Source organism: Natator depressus, chromosome 8, assembly GCF_965152275.1.
Source record: "Natator depressus isolate rNatDep1 chromosome 8, rNatDep2.hap1, whole genome shotgun sequence".
Lineage (NCBI taxonomy): Eukaryota > Metazoa > Chordata > Testudines > Cheloniidae > Natator > Natator depressus.
Window position 1 is genome coordinate 78,576,810 of NC_134241.1, and position 23,960 is coordinate 78,600,769.

The following is a 23,960-nucleotide window of genomic DNA, read 5'->3' on the forward strand; positions in this document are numbered from 1 at the left end:
AATAGCTTGTCAATTTCACAAACACATTTTAGATTTGGGTGAAAGGAAGCCTAGAGAATTAAAAAAAATAAATCAACGTGAGAAGTTGAGAATACTTCAAATAAGGATATAGTCAATATTACTGGCAGCATTACAGTCTCTTCCCCTCACCGCTGCCCCTTCATCCTTTCTCAGAGACTTTCAACTTCTCTTCCTCTCCTTCTGGACCTCAGAACAAGTGCATATATTCTTGGTGTATAATGCAACATCTCCTTCCTTTCCCCCTACCCGTTTCCTGTCCTTCCCTGAACAAGTTATTCCTGGTTATATCAATATTTCAGTAACAAGATTTGTCCCACCAAATCTCTGTGTTACCAATTAAGTTATAATTTAGCTTATGTACTAATACTTCCAGTTCTTCCTGTTTATTCCCCGTACTTGTTGCATTTGCGTATAGACATCTCTATGAACAGAGATTCCCCCACTGATTTCCCTCTTGTTGCTCCTATGACCCATTGTAATATTCCATGCCCCGTCCTCCCAACATCTAGCCCTCTGTTAAGGTAACCTTTTTTTAAAATACCTACTTGTGGGCTTTTGTCATATGCCCCCTTAGAACACAGCTTAAAGCCCTCCTCACTAGGTTGGTGAGTTTGTACACAAAGACACTCTTCCCCTTCTTGGTCAGCTGGATCCCATCTCTTACCAGTAGACCACCTTCTCAGCAGACCTTGTGATGTCAGAATGCTCCTCTGCCTGCAGCGCAAATGGCACTGTGTGGAAATCAGGCATTTCTGGTGTTCTGGTTTTCTGACTGTCACCAAAATCATTAGGGTTCTTCCCAGTGATGCCTAAAATGTTCCCTGAAATTTTGGAATTGATCAGATGTGGTCTTCAAAAGCTATCACATTAGACACACAAACACTACTGAGTTGAATGTTCAGCTTCCCTTTGGTCGCCCAAATGTATCTCAAGCTGTGCCTTGTCAAATCTTCTACAGGACCTTGGAAGCAAAGGAAATGGAGACATAACTATAACTGTATCTCCCAGTGAAGAAGAAAAGCATCTGTGAAGGAGTTTGGACTCCAGCGTACTCATGAATAGACTTCAGGACTTGTGTGTTTAGATTTTTTGCAAACAGAACAACAGTTGGATGTTTCCATTTGACAAAGACTGAAGATGTCATTGTCCTTGAGAAACCATTCTAGTTGGTCTGCACCGACTCACCTTGTACTATTGGGTCAAGTGTTCTTCACTTCTGCCACACGCAAAACCAAAGGAGTCATTGTTCTGATGCACCACTCTCAGTCAGGCTACTTGTTGATACAACAGGGGAGATAGAGGCCAAACTTGGCAAATCACATACTAGATTTTCACAGATAACACAGGGGCAATCTGCACCATCTTGCCTCTGACTACAAGGAGGAATGCTTTTAGGACAAACCTTACAACCAAAATCTCTAACAGGCTGCATGTGTGTAGAAGTAACTGAGTGTGGAAGTAACTGAGTCTCTTTCTGCTTACACATTTCATGGGTCACAAGCTGACTCAAATGAGTACCATAAACATGTTACCTCTACAATCCAAAAAGAAAGGGTTTTGTACTGGTCCACCTCCGAAGTGATGTCTTGACCTCCTCAGATCATAGAACCGTGTCCAGACTGTGAGTCACCAATGTTTAAAAGGGAATTGTACGAACACTGAAATAGATTCATGTTATCATTTGCATGACTTCACAGGAAAGTGTAAGTAGCCATCAGGTCTAGCACCCTTACGCAGAATTTGATTGGAGTGCAGAGTCCCGATGATGCAAGGATGATTGCCATTTATAGAACTAGAAATTTCTTTGAAGCAGACAAGCCCTTCTGGAATCTGCAGAAACCCCTGTAAATGTTAGCACAGTAGCTCTCAGATTCAACACAGATTTTTACTCATTCACCCTCAACCTCAACAAGCTAGAGAGGAAAGTTATCTTGAGAAACTAGATCACACCTTGACCCAACTGAGCCAGCTGTCCAAGTAAGGGAACTTCTGTATTATCCCTGCCAGACCAGCTCTATATATCCTATCTGTAAACCCTTTAGCAGTTTCTTATGGAAGATGATTTTCCTTAATAAGAGATAAGAAAGGGGAATTCAGTTTGGCAACTGAAAAGCATAGCCTCATTCTATAATCTTTGGAACCCAGCAGTAAAAAGTGACTGTCCCAAGTTTGATGGCAAACTGTCCCTTCCTAAATGGTGAAAAATTATAGGAGTCATTTCCAGATTAGGATGACATCTTCTTATCTGCTGCTTGACAGGCTGTGTTCATTCAATGCAGTGCAGAAGAAGCATAAGACACACGTGATCTAGAAGACTGCAACAAATTTGTCTAAGAAAGCACAAACAAAAATCTTTAAACTGTAATATGGTGTTTATACTGGGAAACTAAAACACAAAACCAAAGTCAATAGGCCTATAGCAGCATAAAATAAACTTTTTTAAGTTCTGTGACCACAACAATGTGAAAAGAGAAGCCGAGGTACAGACAGACAGCAGTGCCTTTTAAAACATGAACTGCAGAATGCCCTGAGGATAAATGATAGCCAGCTCCCATAACAGTTTTTACTTTTATCAATAGTTTCATGGCTTATAAGGCACACAGTCTGTACAACAAGAATCCGCAGAGATTATTTCATAAGAGAATTATTTTAAATAAAAAGAAATAAGGAATAAATGTGAGATGATAAATATGGAAAATTATTTGCATTTGATGACCAGCTTGCTCTCTCTTTGTTTTAAAAAAATCCAACTCTCATTGCCTTCTGGCAGTGCCTTCAGCCAGTACCATCCTCTTCAAAACACCCAACTTTAGCGTGGAATTTAATAGGCCCAACCTAGTATGTTCAGTACATTACTCAGAGTCTTTCCCGGTTATTAGTAAATTCAATTTTAAGACAGGTTTCAGAGTAACAGCCGTGTTAGTCTGTATTCGCAAAAAGAAAAGGAGGACTTGTGGCACCTTAGAGACTAACCAATTTATTAGTTTATATATATAAATATATATATATATATATATATATATATATTATAAATTGGTTAGTCTCTAAGGTGCCACAAGTCCTCCTTTTCAATTTTAAGAAACCATGTATGTAACGTGGTACAATTAATTAAACAATTAATTAATATACAACATTCTAGTAAATTTTTACTATATTTCACACTATTGCAGTACTTAGACATCTAATTATTTGCAAAAAAAAAGTAAAATATTTTCAACACTAGGGATTTAAAAATAAGGGTTTTAATGCCACTGACAAGAGAATAAAGAAGCGATTTACTTAATGAGATACAATCCTTTATGTTGGAAATGAAATTGCATATAACTAGAGTACAGTTAAAATATACTATATAGTTCAACACTTAATTCCTCAATTGTGTAAAATTAACAAGCCTTTATTTTTAGGCATACAATTTTTCATATGGTAAAAAGGATTTTTGAAATTAAACACAAGTATCATGACATTCTTGTGGTTATATTTTTATGACTGTTTAAATGAGAGGATTGTATAATATTCACATTGTCAAACGTACTCACTAATGCCATGGAAACTATGCTCCTTCTCTTGCCCCAAATAAAATCTCATTTCCTTACTGAAGTCTATTATGCCGTGTTGGAAATTTATTTTACTTCTCATAGTTAACTGCTTGTTGATACAATTAAGAAATATTATATCATCATGGAAATTATTAAGAGGCCGCTTCAATTTATGCCCATCTAGAGTTTAATCTGGATATCAAATAGACATGTTAGAATCAATGCCCTAGACTCGTCTGTTTTACTGTACACCCAGGGTGAATGATCACTGTATTTTACAGAATAGAAAATCTCGTAACCATATTAGATTATAAATGACTGAAAATTAAAATAATAAACAATCAAATTGTGATCTCCAGCATTTATTAAAATCTTTTAAAGTTCATAAACGACAACAAAGTTACTGTAGAATTTATCGCATACAGCTAGCATACAACAGCATGTCCTCAGTCTAAATGAAATACAAAAGATCTTAACATTTTTTATACAAAGAGTTTTTCTTTAATTTATTAATGTGATGATATATTTTTATTACATAAAATTTGCTACAGCAAAGTATTTTATACTTTTCTTGTACGTATGTAAATATGGGTAGACAAAGGCTGCAATCAGTGTCAACCTCCTAATGACGTTGTGCAAAAATGCTTGACAACCTAAAGACATACAGAATGTTGGATGTTACAGCTCATACTGGTTTGTAAAATGTCTACAAAGGCTTTTCTTAAAGGAGTGTCATACAGATGAAAAGGATGTAATGTCAATGGTTCATCTGCACTGACATTCAAACAAATACAATAGCTATGTATCAATATAGATCAGTTTTAATAAAAACGAGTCATTCTTGTATGCATGTAAATTGATCATAAAATATGAGCCTAGTTTATTTTAAACTGTTTAGATGTGCTGTTTTAAAGACAGGTCACTGAGATATCCAGAATCAAGTGCACAAATAAAAATAGTATGGATAAGTTTAAAAGCAAAAAATAATGTGCTGAGCCACTGATTATTAATAAACACTGAAATAAATGTGTAAAAGTGCCAAAAGCTAGTACATGGCAGCAGTATCTTAAGTCAGTTGGTGAGAGTATACAAGCCCAAATTCTTACATCTGTGTGATCATACATTCTGTTTCATTGAAAGGAACTAGGTTAGAAATGAAGACACAACGTAACTAAGAAAACAACTGTGGCAGTTTTTAAACTATGTCTCTTTTACACATGAATGAAGCACTGTAATTAAAAATCAAATGATCATAGCAGTTCTCCATCCCCAGTTTACTAATATAGTATACCAGAATAAAAACTTGGCGATAACCTCTTTTATTTTAACAGCTAACAAAAAACAACACCACCATATTCATCTAGCAATGCATTCATATTACTTCGCATTTGCTAAACCCACTTGTTTCCTCATAGCTAATGACAGAGCACTTTTTTATTTTGTTTTTCAAACCGACGCCTTAAGTTAAAAAAGGGTATTAAACAAAGAATACTTTCGGAGACACAACATTGACTTTTTTTAGTTAGTCATATTCTGTTACAATACTGACCAAAACTTCTTTTAAGAGTTTAGGGTTTATGGTGTTAAAAACCCATTTAATACCTACCGACTGAAATGCTGGTAATTTACTTGGTTAAATATGGTCTGAAGTTCAGACCCGGTACAGCTGTTCCTACTCAGTGAGATTGCGTGTTTCCCATGGCACAGTCAGGTTATGGCATATTTACCTACTGCCCAGGTGAGAAATACAAAGGAAGGAGGCAGTGAAGAGAACTGCAGGTATGTAGAAAACCAAGGCACGGGGTCTAGCTACTATCCCCTACTTAAACTGTCCAATTTATGTTAATTTTGGTCAGGCTCCAGGAAATAATGTTTTTAAGTTAATTTAGCATAGACTTATGTGGCGATAAATACTACCTTCAAAAATGCTAAAAATGTTGGCTAGATTTAGTCTGAGCTACCAAAAATATATATATATATATAATCAACTGTAGTCTCAGATACAAGACAGACAAGAAGTATTGGCTGGCACAGACTAGAAGCAACACTTATCTTTCACTTCAGTCTAAATCACAGTAGCCGCAACACCTTCCATTTCACTCGCACAAATACATTATTCAAAATAAAATGGAGCATTCTTGGGTAAAACTACTTCATTTTAAAAGGGGGAACCGAACATTACACAGAAACAAATGAAATGACAGAAACCAAAGATAAGTAGGAAAGTGGTCTAGTATTCTGTGATACAGCAAAACAGTGCTTGCTTAATTGTGCCTAGTTATAAGGGTTGGTGCAAACTGCACACATGGAAGATGGCAATAAAGACCTCAGTCAGCTTTGTGGAATGAAGTAACTAGGTAACTGTTTTGACATATGACTGTCTCAGCTTCACCTCATCAGTTAATAGAGTGCAAAGATCCCAATGTAAGTCCTGATGTCATCTTGTCCTCTTACACATACTAAAAATCAGCAAATTCTTTTGCACATTTCTCTGTTAGAGACACACGAATATCTTCTTCTTCATAGTCATCAAAGTTGCTGGTATCTCCAGGTCCTCTGCACTTTGGTATAAAAGGAGCTTCTACCTATATTTGACAGAAAAATCACGTAAGATGTCAGTTAAAAGAGCAGACAAGTAAAAATCTACCTTTTAGATTTACTGATATGGTATCAAGCATAACCCCCCCCCCTTGATCATCCACCAGCACTTTATCATCACTGGCAAGTGAGAAAGCTTAATCAGAATAACTTTACCCAATATCATCCATTATCACATTTACTTAGGGCTTTCTAAAATGAACATATCAAGTAGTGTCTAGATGTATGCACAGAAATTTAAAATCATATCACTTACTGACAAATGTCCAACAAAAATGACTTTCGTCCAGAGAAAGATTACCACCCTTCTCATTCACCATCTCAGACAAAAGCCTAAGCAAATACACCTATTTCTTATGCTGCACTTGGAAGGTCAAAAAACTCAGATTCCAACAGACAACAGGGGAAAATGAATTTCCTGTTGAGAATATCCTGCTTCCTGGAGATGATAAAGGTAGAGATAATGCAGTGAGGGCTGCATGCAAGAGAATCTATCACAATGGTTGAAGAGACGTAAAAATGGACTCCTGGCTAGCAGCACTACCTAGAAATCCTGGGACAATTTGGGATCCAAACCTCCCAGATTAAAAAAAAATCCTTCCAAAAGACTGGGCAATACCCAATAACAGGAGCACACATCATTTCAGCTGAAGCTCCCTGACACTTCTTACTTACTGGCACCTTGCCTGCATTGAACATCAACTAGTTTGCTCTCATTCATGCCCCTATCTCAGCCAGGCATTAGGAAAGGAGAGAGCTGGCACTGAGTATAATGGAAGGGGCTATTGTGAATCATCAGCATATATACCGGATGAAAATCCAAATCTTTTGACTATCTCCCCCGCAGCTTCACATACATGTTGCTCAAATATAACTTTCAGGACCTCTCATGACAATTGTTCCACATTACTCAGAGATCTCCCTAAGATGAAAAAAGTCTGTTTAAATGAGAAGCAAGAGCCCATCCAACCAGACCTAGAATTAGAACAAAATGATATGGCTACTGAAAGATTTTTAAAAAAATCCAGGGAACTCCTTCACTGTAGTTATTTCTATGAGAACAATTATGTCATCTCCATGACACACCCACAGCAGTTTAGCTTTAGCATGCCTCAAAATGCTGACTCCTGTGATTGGATGAAGTAATTGGTTGGGTTTAACAAGTTAGATAGGTCAGACTACACTGTTTAAAAAAAAAACAAAACCCAAGGTTGTTTCTATACCTTCCAAAGATATTATTCACACTATTCAATATAAATGAGGTCAGAAACTCCACTATAATTTTCCCTACAGTTAATTCTAAGAGTAAAATTGAAATGAATGAGCAGATTCACCTCATCCGTGTAAGTTCAATAATCAGCTACTTTTTGCAGATGCTCCAAAAGACATATTACTGCCTCTTGTGAACAAAGAGTATTAAAGATGAATATTAGAAAGACGGATATTTGAGGTTAGAAAATATGATTTATGAGGAATGTTTGAAAGAACTGAGCATGTTTGGTCTAGGGAACAGATTGAGGGAGGGCATGATAACAGTCTTCAAATAGGTAAAGGTTGTTATAAAGAGGACAGTGATCAACTGTTCTCCCAATCCATTGAGGGTATGACAAAAAGTAATCATCTTAATTTGCAACAAGGGAGAATCACATTAGGTATTAGGAAAAAAAATTAACTATAAAGATAGTTAAGCACTGGGGGACTTCAACTAGTCAAACATCTGTTGAGAAAACAACACAGCAGGGCACAGATTATCCAATACATTCCAAGAATGTATTGGAGACAATTTTTTTATGTCAGAAGGTGGAGAAAGCTACTAGGGGAGAGGCTGTTCTAGATTTGATTTTGATAAATAGGGAGGAACTAGTTGAGAATTTGAAAATGGAAGGCACTTTGGGTCAGTGACCATGAAATGACTTAGTTTATGATTCTAAGGAATGGTAGGAGGGAAAACAGCACAAAAAGGATAACGGATTTCAAGAAGGAAGACCTTAGCAAATTCAGGGAGTTGGTAGGTAAGATCTCATGAGAAGCAAGTCTAAGAGAAAGAGATGTGGTATATCTTGACTTTAGTAAGGCTTTTGATACTGTCTCACAAGACCTTCTCCTAAACAAACTAGGGAAATACAACCTAGGTGGAGCCACTATAAAGTGGGTCCATAACTGGTTGGAAAACTGTTCCCAGAGAGTAGTTATCAGTGATTCACAGTCAAGCTGGAAGGGCATATCGAGTGAGGTCCTGCAGGGATCAGTTCTGGGTCCATTTCTGTTCAATATTTTCATCAATGATTTCGAGAATGGCATAGCATGTACACTTCTAAAGTTTGTGGACAAAACCAAGCTGGGAGGGGTTCCAAGTGCTTTCGAGGATAGGATTAAAATTCAAAATGATCTGGACAACCTGGAGAAATGGTCTGAAGTAAACAGAATGAAATTCAGTAAGGATAAATTCAAAGTACTCCACTTAGGAAGGAACACATACAAAATGGGAAATGACTGCCGAGGCAAGAGTACTGCAGAAAAGCATCTGGGAGTCATAATCACTGTTGCCAAAATAACAAACAAATAAAAAAACGAACATCATTCTGGGATGTATTAGTAGGAGTGGTGTAAGTAAGACATGAGAAGTAATTTTTCCACTCTACTCTGTGCTGACTAGGCTTCAACTGGAGTATTGTGTCGAGTTCTAGGCGCCACATTTCAGGAAAGATATGGACAAATTGGAGAAAGTCCAGACAAGAGCAACAAAGATTAAAGGTAAAAAAAATATGACCTCTGAAGGAACACTGATTTCCACTGAATGCATCCGATGAAGTGAGCTGTAGCTCACGAAAGCTTATGCTCAAATAAATTTGCTAGTCTCTAAGGTGCCACAAGTCCTCCTTTTCTTTTTGCGGATACAGACTAACATAGCTGCTACTCTGAAACCTGAAAAAAATGGTGTTTGTTTAGTCTGGAGAAGAGAAGACTGAGGGGGGAACATGATAACAATGTTCAAGTACATAAAAGGCTGTTACAATAAGGAGGGAAAAAAATTGTTCTCTTTAACCTCTGAAGATTGAACAAGAAACAATGGACTTAAATTGCAGCAGAGATGGTTTAGGTTGGATATTAGGAAAAACTTCCTGTCAGGGTAGTTAAGCACTGGAATAAATTGCTTAGGGCGGGCTGAGGAATCTCCATCATTTTATTTTGTTTAAGAAGAGGTTAGACAAATAGCTGTCAGGATAGTTTAAGTTTCCTTAATTCTGCCTCAGAGTGGATGCTAGCTGACCTCCTGAGGTCCCTTCCAGCTCAACATTTCTATGATTACAGTGCAGCTCAGAGGCCTAGCAAAAGCACAACATGCTGCCATGTGGGAATCAAGTAAACCAGTCTTGAACGCCAAGGCCTCTATCTGATCCCTGTGGAGTGGCAAGAGCAGCACACTTGTATATTACATGGTATCCTCCTATGGCCATGTTAAAAACAAAGCTGACAAGTTCCAAAGGGAGCTGAAACCACTTTCTTTGGCCCTAAGGACTGTCACTGCAATGTGAGGGCTTTCAGAGTGGAGGGAAGGTATGCAGGACAAAAATAAACCACACAACTTTATACAAAGGGAATACAGCATAGGTGACCACTATGGTGGATTCTTCGTTGACATCAAGGGATTCTGGTATCTCAACACCACCAAGTAAAGCTGAAGTGGTTTGTGAAATCATACAATTCAAAAGATACCTATACAGTTTTAGTATCACCATTTTCCTATAGTGAAACCCTTATATTTAAAGGAGAAGAGTAAACTTTGATACTGTTTTATATGATTTTGTATGGTGATGTTTCATCCGAACATTTTATGTGTTAAAGACAGAATGTACCTGTGCAACATACTAGTGGCCAAATAGTGTTTTTGCCATTTTTTTATTGCTTTTAAACCTTGCAATGGTTAATCTTATTTGTAGATCCAAAATCACAGGGACCTCTGAGGATCACAACAAATCTGCCTACTGAAATTTGTCAGTGAATCTGACAAACTGCCAAATATTTAAAGAGATTGTGATCTGAAAACATCAGCTACTATTTAGTGTTAGATCATGACATTATGATCTGCATAGTGCAAGGAGTGGCATGTTATTGCACTGACTTGGAATATCTTGAGAGGGAGACAGTGACTCCCTGCTATGCTGGGGAAGGAGGAAACTATTGTGCTTATACCCAGTGCAGCATAAGAAGGCTCCAACTTCCTGCCCCACATCTGCATTTGGATGGAGGGAAGTAGCAGCTCTGCAGAACCTGCTTCCTTTCCTGTACTGCCACCTTTGATGTAGACATACGCATGCCTGGTCCACAGTACTACTCACTAATATTTGTGAAGCTAGAAATCACAAATAAGAACAGGGCCTCATTGCACATGGCTTTATACAAACATACATCCCTGCCCTCAAGGCAGGAAGGAAAGAGTGGGTGCTCAATAGCCTGAGTGCATACCTAACCTATGTAACCATATGTTCCTATTGCCATTACCCTCATTCTCCCTCCAGTTGTTCCCAAATTATTCCCTAACAAAAAAACCAACCGGACTAAAACTGGGATTTTAAGCAGCATTTATCAAATGTGGCCACCAGGGGCTTTTCTTAGATTCATAGATACCAAGGTCAGAAGGGACCATTATGATCATCTAGTCCGACCTCCTGCACAAAGCAGGCCACAGAATCTCACCCACCCACTCCTGTGAAAAACCTCTCACCTATGTCTGAGCTATTGAAGTCCTCAAATCGTGGTTTAAAGACTTCAAGGAGCAGAGAATCCTCCAGCAAGTGACCTGTGCCCCATGCTACAGAGGAAGGCGAAAAACCTCCAGGGCCTCTTCCAATCTGCCCTGGAGGAAAATTCCCTCCCGACCCCAAATATGGCGATCAGCTAAACCCTGAGCATATGGGCAAGATTCACCAGCCAGATACCCAGGAAAGAATTTTCTGTAGTAACTCAGATCCCACCCCATTCTAACATCCCATCACAGGCCATTGGGCCTATTTACCATGAATATTTAAAGCTCAATTAATTACCAAAACCATGTTAAATTGGAAAAGATGGGGATCGATATGAAAACTGAAAGGTGGATAAGGAATTGGTTAACAGGGAGACTACAGCGGGTCCTACTGAAAGGTGAACTCTCAAGCTGGAAGGAGGTTACCAGTGGAGTTCCTCAGGGATCAGTTTTGGGACCAATCTTTTTATTACTGACCTCGGCACAAAAAGTGAGAGTGTGTTAATAAAATTTGCGGATGATACAAAGCTGGGAGGTATTGCCAATTTAGAGAAGGACCGGGAAATCATACAGGAAGATTTGGATGACCTTGTAAACTGGAGTAATAGTAACAGGACGAAATTTAAGAGTGAAAAGTGTAAGGTTATGCATTTAGGGATTAATAACAAGAATTTTAGTTATAAGCTGGGGATGCATCAATTAGAAATAACGGAAGAGGAGAAGGACTTTGGAGTATTGGTTGATCATAGGATGACTATGAGCCGCCAATGTGATAAGGCCGTGAAAAAAGCTAATGCGGTCTTGGGATGCATCAGGCGAGGTATTTCCAGTAGAGAAAAGGAGGTTTTAGTACCGTTATACAAGGCACTGGTGAGATCTCACCTGGAACATCTGGAATTCTTGTGGCCACAGCCCCCGGGCTGTGTGGTGAATAACAGCCCCTCCCTCTCCCTGATGGCTGCTGGGGCTTCTAGCAGGGGTTGGGCCCTGCCCCCTTCTGGAGACACCTGGAGCACAATGCTGGAGGAGCAGGCAGCTGGTGCGTTCCCCACCTTGCGTTCCGCACCTTCCCAAAGCCGGAGGGGCTCAGGCTTTGGGCTTCAGTCCTGGGGCTTTGGGCTCCAGTCCCAGGTTCAGGCTGTACAATGGCAGGCCCTAGGCCACGGTGGCGCAGCTTCAGGCTCTAGCCCCCACAGAGCTTAATTTGTCCCCAAGGCTGAGTAAGTCTGCTGTGAAAAGTGATTTGTATGTTAATATCACTTTTCTACAATGGACTTATTAGCTAGCAATAAATAAATTACAATGATTTGGACGTGTATATGTGCATATTTATTTGTTTTTCTTAAAGCTAATTAAGTATTTTAGAAAAAAGTGTGAGAGCGGCCACCAGCAGGAGTTGGTGGCTGCAATCTAAGGCCACCAAAAATTTTGTATTAGGAACCCCTGCTAGCTCAAATGAAAAGCCCTAGATGTTTACTTGTCCTTGCAATACAGGGTTACTTTTCACAATATTATTCTCAGATCCCTACCAGAGGAAATCTCTGAAGGTGAGCTCACAAGAGAACAGGGATATGTAATGGAAATACTGTTCAGCCTTAATTAAAGCCATATTACCAGGCACGGTTTTAATAAATTCCTATGCATGCATAAAAAGAAAGAGAGGATCTGATCTTATCTGAAATATTAAATAACTGACTGTATTATGCACAAGTGTAACACAACAGTATTATTCATACCATGTTAGTTGCTAAGGAACTATTTTTTCATTATGCAGAGTAGGTCCAGTTTAGGCAAGTGACTTTACTATAAAAAAGCACGGGTGAAAAGAGTCACTGTGAAAAGATGGCCTCAAACATAACAGTTGATCTCTAGATTTCAATACACCCTGAAATATTAATATTGTACTGTATTATTATAGTGTTAGCCTTCTAATAGTATTTATTTCCCATAATTAATAATTTCAAAGCCATTCTTCATTAGTATTCCAAATCCTTTACAAAGGGTAATATAAAGTAGCAATAGTTGTGTCACTAATTCACTTTTAGATATTTCTAGCTTCTGATAAAAAAAGTTTTTGACAACAATAGGATAGTGAGGTTAAGCATATGTAGCAAAATATTAAAATATTTAATTTATTATTATAGGAAAAAAAAATCACAGAGGCACATCACAGAGGAATCCCCACTGCATATAAATTGTGTTCTAAATGGGCATTTAAAAACACAGAGAAGAGATAATTACAGTTCTGTAACATTAAATCTTTTCTTAAAATGTCTCCACTTAACACAAAGAATGCAAGATGTGTTAATAGTACCCTGTCTTATAGTAATTAATACATCAGTGATTACAACTACTGTTCTGTCAATTTGTATAACCAGACAACCAGTTACTGTTTATAAACTATTGTTAGATTTTAGGTTTGGCCTTTAAAATAATTTTAAAAATTATTATTATAGCAGCACTTTCACACCTCTGTTAGCATTTGAATAAGATACTAATATTCGCCGAAGTGTGTCACTTGACTGTAAACTCATTTATGACAAATGTCTCAATTAAAATAAATTATTTCTGCTCTCAAAATTTTCAGAACAAAACCAATGAGATTTTAAAATTTTACTACTTCCTATTTAAAGAACAGAAAAATACTGGTTTAACCTAAGAAACTGTTCATTTCCTAGGTGTATGTCATCTGGGAACTGGCTAATTTCCAGGTGCTTAGTGATGGCACTATGGCACTTACAAAAGTGGCACTATGTCATAGAGGGGAGCAGACCCTGGGAGCTGCTGGGAGGCAGGGTCTGCAGTAAGTCCCACCCTGCTTCACTCACTCTGTCAGGAACCAAATCTTTCCCTTCCGCCAGTCTTCTTAGCAGTTGTATCTATGATGACAATTTTCTTAAGGTCTCATTCTGCTACAGCTCCAACAGTGGGAGCCCTAGCATAGGCTTGCTGCCAGGATTGTCTGACTGCTCAGAACCTGAGCTAGTCTAGAAAACACTGTGGTAAAAATGGTGACATCCAACCAGGGCCAGATTTTCAATTAGGCACATGCCTAGGGGCACCAGCATTCTAGGGGCACCTAAAAGTGAAAAGTGGGTTAAAAGTTTCATTTTTTAAAGAAAATATGAAGGTCAGCTGTAGGTGGGGGGGGGGGGACAGGGATGCTGAAGGTGCTGTGCCTAGGGACGTGTGAAGTGTAAATCTGGCCCTGCATCCAACCACTAGAAGGGCTCCCAACATTGCTACCACTGATGGAACTGCACTAGTGCTAGAAAAACATACTGGATAATTTAAAAGAAATCTTCTGTGTGTTCAAGATTAACGAGATCCTCCGTTCTCAGAGGAAGACAGCAGAGGAAAGGTGTATGACAGCAGAGGCTGAGTGTGTAATAGCAAAGGCTGGAGACAAATCCCTGGATTAAGACCAGACCATCTCCATGGTGAAGAACAGGCTGGCTTCTGAGAACAACTAGGCAAAGAACATAAAGATTTCTTAGTGGGAGGGACAATTTCAGTAGCCATTATATGTTAAGGATTAAGTAGAAGGTTAGAGGTGCAAGAAATAGCTCATTTTGAAGATGGGCAAGAAAGAAATTAGAGTAGAGCGTGAACCATGCATTAGGGGAGCAGGGAAGTGCATGAGTTGCTGAGGATAAGTATACCTGTCCTTTGTAATTTAATGCATTCCTCAGGATCCGAAGGAATATCATGCTTTTCTCAGAACATCTGAATTGGATGTGTCAAATTTGCTAACTTTTCCATTCATAATACACAATTTAAAACACCCAACTTTGACTTTGCTTAATGAAATCAGAAATACATATAATTTTAATTAATTAGATGAGAAAGTGCCTTACCTTTCTCTGATAAATGGCAATCCAATCTGTTGTAGCAAACCACTTGTGGTTCTTTATGTCATTTACACCATTCTTTAGATTTCCATATCGTTTGGTCAAGTCTACCTGGAGTAAATTTCTTAGTAGATCTTTCAGGTCTGAACTGAAGTGTGATGGGAACCGTACCTAAAAATCACACCCATAAATTAACACCACAATATAGATTACATTTGTTTTTTCTCCCCCTTTGTGAAGTAAAGAGAACAATGCTCATATAAATTAAAACTTTGGAGTCATTCTACACTTCTAACCATACGCATCAATTGGAGCACACAGACAGACGGAGTTAAGGTTGCTTATGCATTTTTATTTCAAAGGGCCTTTTCCAATGGCATATAACTGTCAAATTTTCACTTCTTGGGCTGAAATTTTCTAGGTCTTGTCTGTCTCTGGATTATTTATTTCTTTATTTTGAATTTTCAGCATACGGAAGTGATTCTGTAAGGACTAAGAAACTAATTTAGTTTTTACTAACTGATGTCTCTCCAACACTTCTGGGTCCCCCTTCATCAAATAATTTTTAAAACCAAATTTTAAGCTAGCATCAGATTTTGCCTCCCCATTTTTGAGAATATAACTGATTTTGCCAGTAAAGAGGGGATACTTGCCTGACTTATGCACACAAATGGTGGTTTGTATCCCACTTATGCTGGTGAAATCAGATAAATAAGTTGAAGAATGAGGACAGCAATTTTAATTCTGATTTGGAAAATCATAATTACAGAAAAGAAGACTGAATATATAAGATCTGTGAAAACTGACAGGGAAATATAAATACTTATTAAAAATTCCTACAAAATAAAAACAAAATACATGAGATAATGATGAAACTACTAAAATTCACATTGGCACAGCTGGAGCTATAACTCCTGAGTACAATAAAAGGCTTATCTTTAACTGGTTTAAATCTTACAGGATTTATTTTTCCTTACAGATCTGAGAAAGGGTAAGCCGAAAGCATATGATTGTTTGTAGCTGAGGCCTGGACTGACAAGAGTAGTCAACACCTGAAGGGAGGGCTCATTTCTTGGTGGATAGAATTAGGGAGGTAAACAGATCATTATGCTGATAATAGAATGTTTGTGCTAAATAAGATAAGTAAATAGGTCAGTAGGCTAAAAAGATAGAATGTCTGAGACAGCTAAGATAAGAGGGAGAATACCCTGGGAAACATTTACTATTGTGACAAAGCTCTGCCCTTTCCTCCGTGGGTCCCGCGTTTCCTGGCAGATTTCACTAGCCTCAGAGGCTCACTGTGATCCTCCACGTAACCCTTTTCTCTGTAGAGACAAGGGTCACAGTCTACTGAGCCATTTTCATCATAAGCTAGCGAGGGAAGTGAGGAGAAGTTATCCTTCCTTGCACAGTCTCTGTTGTCTCCCAGTCTCAGTGATTAATCAGGGGGCAAAGGTGGAGAGGAGCCCGGGCCCACCCTCTACTCCGGGCTCCAGCCCAGGGACCCTAATAGTATCAGCTACGGTAGCTGACCTTTTAGAAACATGACATGTACAATTCCCTGGGCTACTTCCCCCACAGCAGCCCTCACTTCCTCAAGCTCCACTTCACCCTTACCTCAGGGCCTCCTTCCTTGTGCCTGATATGGTGTGTACTACTCAGTCTCTCCAACAGCGCAACTTCCTCCCACAGCTCCTGACATGCACACCCACCTGACTGGCTGGGAGGCTTTTAACTAGTTTCAGCCAGCCCCTGATTGGCTTCAGGTGTCCCAATCAACCTAGCATTCTCCCTGCCTTCTGGAAAGTTCTTAATTGGCCCCAGGTGTCTTAACTGACCTGGAGCAGCTGCCATTTCACTTATCCTGGTACCAGGGACTTGTTTAGCCTGGAGCTAATATATCTATCTCCCACTACTTTTCTATAGCCATCTGGCCTTGCCCCGTCACACTATGAACAAGGAAACAATGGACAAAATAAGTTAGGAATGTAGAGATGAGGTCTTCAAGGAGGAGGCTGAGTGTGGACAATGCACGGACAGAGCACGCTGCACAGGGATTGGTTCTTGGAAAGTAACCAATCCAATAAAGCGTGATGCAATGTATAGCAAATGCAGTATAATGTGTAAGTGTATATAAAGAAAGATGTTTTTTGTGTAACTTTGGATGTGTGGTACACCCTATACCTGCCCCTTCACTTGAGTAGGATCAACTCAGCACAGCTTTTCTGAATGCCAAATAAAGATGCCCGAGAAATCTGGAGTTGAACTAAGTTTTTTGGATTCCAGGTAACTGCATAAAGTGTTCTCTGAGAACTGGACAAGGTGCTCTGGATAAGATGAGTGGAAAAAGTCTCAGAGGGAATCCCTCTGGTGTTTTGTGTTTAGTTAATTACCACTATAAGGGCATTCCATAGCTACTGAATTCATGTATCGGATTAGGAGGATCCGGTTTCTAATTAGTTGCTAATTGCACACTCAGCAGTCATGTGTGAGAATTCAATCTAGAAATTTACCTATACTGTAATCTCGCTATAGATAGCACATACACTGCCAATCAAGCTCTTAGCTGAACAATCCTGAGCATTGTTTAAATACATGAAAGTTTGTTTGCCTTGTCAAAGTAAATTTGTGACTATTTAATAGATCATCTCAAACACAAAATAGTCATATCCAGTCTGCACTGGCAAGGTAAACCAGGTTAGCATGAACTATGCTTCAATAGTGTTTAAAGAAGATCTAGCTGATACAGGTTTTGCTGCATAGTTTTACAGGGCCTTAATGATCCAAGAAACACCATCAGAAAGTCTAATGCAGGATCTGAAATTGGGAAAAAAAATAAATGAAAAGTCTCTCTTGCCACATCCATGCTTCCAGAATTTGGCACTCACTATGCCCAATTGATCAATGGTATTCTGTAGATATGAAATGTCATTAAATAAATTAAGTTAAGAGTTAAATGCAGTCTGCAGGATTATTTAATCTGTGAAGAGATGTGGCAAAATCATCAGCTCTGATAGCTAAGTATGCTCCTCCTATTTATCTGTCTGGGCATGTGTATGGCTCTCATTAGTGTAGTATCTAGTGCCTTACAATTACTAATGAATATTACCCTCAAAACACTTTGAAAGGCACGAAAACGTTAATCCCATTTTACTGATGGGGAACTGAGGCAGAGGGTAGGTTAAATGTCTTGCCCAAGGTCACATAGGAAATTTGTGGCTGAGCTGAGAACTGAACCCAATTCTCTTGAGTTCAAAATCCAGTGCCCAATCCACTAGACCATCCTACCTTCCCAGAGTCAGTAAAAATATTGAATGATAAAACTAGAGAAACTTTAGGTACAATAATGACTGCAAAAATGAACCTTTTTTCCCCCCAATATGAAGATAAATCTTTAATGAATAGGCAGTTTAAAGAATCTTTCAGTAAAGAGAGATTTATTGACATTTGTGATCATTCTAAAAGTCAATACTTTAGGCAAAATGTAACCAAGTAAATTAATAACCTATTTTTACAGGAAGAGCCACAGGAAATTTAGTAATCACAAGTGTCCTCAATTTTATATTTCACCCAAAAGACAGACTCATCAGAAGCAATATTCTGTAACACCATGCTACAACATTGGTTCCATACTGACTTAGAAGGAGGAATGCCAGTATAGAATCACCAGCACCACCTGCGTTTCCCCCAAGATCTTTTGTACAAGTGGTGAACCAGTTAAACCTGTTTAAGTTAGGAGATCTGATGAGCTCACTGAATGAAGTGATATGGCTGTACATCATGGCAATGTCTACCAGCCTAATAAGTAGGCCAAATTCACAGTCATGAAAAATGTGTCACAGACCATGAAATCTGGTCTCCCCCTGTTTCTCAAATTGGATCCTACCCAAAAGCAGGGGGGTGTTGTAAGGTTATTTTAGGGGGCTCATGGTATTGCCACTCTTACTTCTGTGCTGCCTTCAGAGCTGGGCGACCAGAGAGTGGTGGCTGTTGGCCAGGCACCCAGCTCTGAAGGCAGCTCCCCACCAGCAGCAGCACAGAAGTAAGGGTGGCAATACCATACCATGTCACCCTTACTTCTACAGTGCTGCTGTTGGCATCAGCTCTGCCTTCAGAGCTGGGCTCCCACCCAGCAGCCACCACTCTCCAGCTGCACAGCTCTGCAGGCTGCACTGCTGCCAGCAGCAGCGCAGAAGTCATGGTAGCAGGACCACAACCCCCCTACAATAACCTTGCGACCCCTCCCCCCCACAACTCCTTTTTGGGTCTGGACCCCTACAATTACAATACCATGAAATTTCAGATTTAAAAAGCTGAAATAATGAAATTTACTATTTTTAAAATCCCATGACTGTGAAATTGACCAAAATGAACATGAATTTGGTAGGGCCCTACTAATAGGCCATCCTCTTCTTTCTCTTCTCTTTTTTACCGTGTCTCACATGTTGCTGCCTCCCACAAACTGTTCAGTTGTTCCCCTTTCTCTTCCCCATAGATAACTCCTGTCAGCAAGTGATCAGCAAAGTAAAAGTGCTAAGAATTTCTTACCTCATAGTTCATTTTTACTTTGTTTCTCCACATGGAGTTGAATGAGAAAAAAAGCTCCTGCACTGATGCATATTGGCCTAATCATATGAAACTGCATAATTTTGATTATTTTAAATTATATCTGTTCCCCAAAGATTAATTTTGGGGCATTCCCCCATAAACGGAGAAAATGCACCTCATCTCCACTGTCCTTTTAACACTATTTCATTGCAGTCTTTGTCATGAATACTGGGTTCCACTGACTGAATAGCTTAAATTAGTTCTCTTTAATGTCTGCACAGGAAGGAAGTCTCTTTCCCATTTATGGGTCCACTGCTTGTGGAATATCTTCTCTCTCACACAGAACCTCCCTTTTCTTCTGGGAACTGCCACCCTCTTCCAAATTTCTGATTGCTGCCTTACGTTGACCTAACTCTGTAGCATAGACCAGGCCTGAGAGAGAGACAGAACTTGAACAATGGGGCTCATTACAACTTGGCTGAGCTCTAGGCTAACCGGAATGGGCTATGCTTTAACCTTCCTTTCTCTGTGCTAACCTAAGGATTCCCATTGCTGTGTTGACTAATAAACCCCATTGTTTTGACAATACTTTGAGTGTCGCTGCAAATGCTTGGTGAGGTTCATTAGTCCCTGAAGAATGCACAAGTCTCTACCAGGGACCCACTGAGTCTATCTCAGTTGGATTTGCTCAGCAGACTTCATGGTGTGAAACAGGAGTGCTGGAGCCCCAGACGTTCAGTCTAAAGGAGGCAGTGAGGCCACGTGGCCTACTCTGTGCAGGAGTAGACACATTGAAGGTGCCTCCTAGAGACTGTTCAAAGCTCGGGGTGTAGCATCGATCCTGTGGATTTGTGACATATACCTACTGGATTACTTCGCCATTTTCTTTTAAACGCGAAAACATAAAATTCGGGGTGTGGGATTGCAAGAATCTGAGTTTTTAAACTTTAAACACAGCAATATTTCAGAGAGTTAAAAAAATGTATGCACTTTTTAAAAATTATTATTGCAGTAAGGATATCCATGGATTCAAAAGTACATGTTATGGACTGGAATTTTCTAATTCTCTATCTAAATCGCTCAACCTCTAATAAATCAGTGAATTGTGGATCCACTCAGTAGATAATCAGGTTACAGGAAAAGCTATGCAAAGAAAGTGGTACAAAAAAAAAAATTAAAAATAGACAGTTTTTGCATACCTTTCCAGAAACTATCTTTTCATAAATTTGAATTGGTTGATCTGCAAAGAATGGAGGATATCCAGCGGCCATTTCATAGATTAACACTCCTAATGCCCACCAGTCCACTGCTTTGTTGTAACCCTGCGAGATAAAGGGGAAATATTACTGTTTTATCATAGCTAATAAGATTTAAGAGTTCCTCTACACTTACAAATACAAAATATATAGTATTAGTATAAAACATTAAAACAGAATAGTTCAAAATTAATTGCCTCATGACTTCCAGTTTGTAGTAGACTTAAAACACACATGGATGATGCACTATGAGATTAAGTTCACGGCTCAGTTCTTGAAACTTCTTGCACAGATTGCTGTGCTTTGGCAGAGCCCCAGTGAAACCAATGGGACTCTGCACAGGTGCAACAACCCACCCACCCAGAAGAAAGTACAGATAGCACCCACATAGCAACCCACCCACAGAGAAGAAATATTGGGGCCCAGGTCTTTATTTGAAAGAAACTTAGTTTCAGAGTGAATTAAAGACATTTCATTGAGTCCAATCATGCCTCTAGCAATGTATATACTCTGTTTCATTCTTCATATTATTTTAGTATCTTAAAACTTATTAGTTAAGTTAAAATGGAACCTCTCAAAGCTTTTAATAGAAACCAGTTTTAAAATATTTAGTTATTTAGCTGTTACTGATTCATCTATTAACTGACCTGTACTTAAAATTTATCTGAAAAACACTTTTTTTTTAAACAAAAGCGGTTTACTCTGAAAAATATATTACTTAAATTACAAATACATTTGCAAACAGTACACTTAAAAATACGTTCTTTTTCTGAGATCTTACCAGGACCTGAGCTCAAGCTTCAATGTCCTCCCTGAAAAAATTGATATCAATATACTGAAGTGAGAGGGGAAGGAATGCAGCTTCCTGTGCTGCTTTACATGTTAAGTGTATTAAAATACAACGACTAAGAACTATTATCCCCACCAACAGTTTCAAGAGAACCATCACCCTGCACTAAGACCTTAGAAGGTTACAAGTAGTTTCGATTGACTTTTACAGACAATAGATAAGATATTGTGTAATAAGGGGGCATCGGTAAAACAAGGATAATGATACTTGCTTTCCTTTGTAAAGCACTTTGAGATCTATGGATAAAAGCCAAGTATTAATTATAATAATACCTTCTCCATTCAGATACTCGTTGTATTATTTGAAGAAAGATGATGTGAGATAAGCCAGTTATGCTTAAAGAGTAGTGTCACATTTGACTTTTTTATTTAAATTTAAAAAGACTTTTAAAAAAAGAAGAAGATTTAATGCATAATGCTTGCAGGTTGAAACACTCCCTCAGTGGGGTGATCCCTAAATACCTGTTGGTTTATCCAGTATGCAGGTCTGGTTACCTTCTGGAATTTTTTACTAGTTCATTTTACTAGTTCATGAAAATATACCAGAGCAGGCAAAACTGGCATACACTTATGAAAAATGCTAGTGAAAAAAACCCACCTAATTATAATTTGCTTCCTGCCCCGCAAAAAGTTACTTGCAAATGTGAGAACAGAATTTTGCAAGGTTGCATTAAGAGCATGTACAAAGAGATAATTTGGAGTATTTTTTAATAATCTCTAATTAACATAGATGATTGCATTTTGTGTACTTTACTAAGGACTGGCAATTCAGAGACTGATTTTCACAGGTGCCTAACTACTGCAGCTGCCTCAAATGCCGATTATTAAATAAATAATGCTAAATTGGATCAAATGTCAGGCCTGAACAACAAGACCGTACTTATTCTTAAAATATATATATTGAAATACCTTGCTGAGAATTATTTCAGGAGCCAAGTATTCTGGTGTTCCACATAACGTCCAAGTCCTTCCTTTTACTCTTTTTGCAAACCCAAAGTCTGTGACCTGGAGCACAGAGAAAAATACTTGTAATTATTTTTAAATGTAGTTTTAAAAAAAATTTCAATTAGGAGGATGTTCTGAAAAGTATCTTCATCCACAGAAGCAATTCACCATTTATGACTTGTTCAATATGGTATAAGACTTCATCTTGTTTAGCCAGTTATTTTGATCCTTTAATTCAGACAAAAACTCATGAAAAAACTGATAAAACTAAAAAAAGGAAAGATATGGCAGGTACTCCACCCTGAGCACAAGCCACTGGATTAAAAAAATGCAAAGCAATGAGAGCTAACCATGGATTATTATTTTACAGATGAATTATACGTGTATTAAATGTTAGTCCCAACTGTTACTTTTTATTAAATATAAATATAGTCTTTTTATTAAATATAGCTAAAATGTTGAAAAATGTGATTATTGATAAATGGATCACAACTTCTGTAGATGCCATAAATAACTCGACAACTGGATCAGAAAAAAAAAAAAAAACAGCTGGTCAAGAGATCAGCAACTCCTTGAAAATCTGGGAGATTTTTACTGCAAAATTGCATAAGGATTATATGTACCCTTTTGGCAGCATCAATGTAACATTATGTAATCAAGTAAGCTATCATAAAGGAGGTCTTTTCAGATGATAGTAACTTCTGATTTAATCCCTCTGAAACACTTTCTCAGACATTATATACTATTCAATACAAACTCCTTCAGGTGCAAAGAGATGCAAAATGGAAGAGGAATGTTTCCATAGCTCCACTACTAAGGTATTTCTTTATGTAGGTGAAAGTTCCAGTCTTCTTCCACATAAATAGGGCATATATCTTTGTTATTATTATTATTATTTTGGTGGAGGGCTAATGCTAATAATAATAAAAATAATAATAATAATAATAATAAAATAATCTGACTTGCCACTGCTCAAAAAATCATTTATGATGATCCAAAAGCCACTTATTCAGTATAAGACAAATACATATTCTTCTCTCTTTCAAAGACAGATGGCTCTTACGAAGACTTTACTGAAAATAGCCAAATCACAAACACTGATCTTTGTTCTTTTCTATTTGTGCTTTTAGGCTGAGTGGACAAACTATTAAGGTTTTCTGTTTTATAATTTCAGTCACACTGTTAATCAAACTTATCAAGAGAATTTTTATTTGCAGTTATGTTGTTTGAAGCAATGCACAGTTAACAATCTTGAGACGTATGTGGAAGGTGCCTTATGGGAGTTTTCCTGAAACGTCAAGAACTTGCTATTTGAGTTCAACAGTTGTACTGTGAGATTCAAATATTTACATTTGCATAAATCTAAGTTTTTACGCCTTTTTAGCCTGAGTGGTTAGCCAATATATGGGGTCTTGCAGGTTGTTTCCATTAGGAGGAGAAGTTGATGATAGTGAGTTATTTCTCTGATGCCATCCTGTGTATTTACAAATAATGTGCATAAAGTTCTGTTTCCTTAAACACAGTAGGAATCAAACAGGAGACAGTTTCTTTGCTCACAATTGCAAGTCTCTTCCCAATCAGAACTTTGCCCAAAAAGCTCTCTTTTGGT

The 23,960-nt window shown here is 38.3% G+C and overlaps 1 protein-coding gene across 3 annotated transcripts in view; it reads right to left on the reverse strand.

Moving 5' to 3' along the window:
• Nucleotides 1-5,174: 5,174 nt before the first annotated feature.
• PRKACB (protein kinase cAMP-activated catalytic subunit beta) overlaps nucleotides 5,175-23,960 on the reverse strand; it is a 112,311-nt gene continuing 93,525 nt past the window's right edge. For all 3 annotated transcript variants that reach the window (XM_074961426.1, XM_074961425.1, XM_074961427.1), the window contains exons 7-10: nucleotides 22,316-22,411; nucleotides 20,501-20,623; nucleotides 14,760-14,924; nucleotides 5,175-6,142 (exon numbers count right to left, since the gene is read on the reverse strand). In XM_074961426.1, the coding sequence (XP_074817527.1) occupies nucleotides 6,017-6,142; nucleotides 14,760-14,924; nucleotides 20,501-20,623; nucleotides 22,316-22,411 (510 nt within the window). In that variant the 3' untranslated portion in view covers nucleotides 5,175-6,016. The remainder of the gene's footprint in view (nucleotides 6,143-14,759; nucleotides 14,925-20,500; nucleotides 20,624-22,315; nucleotides 22,412-23,960) is intronic.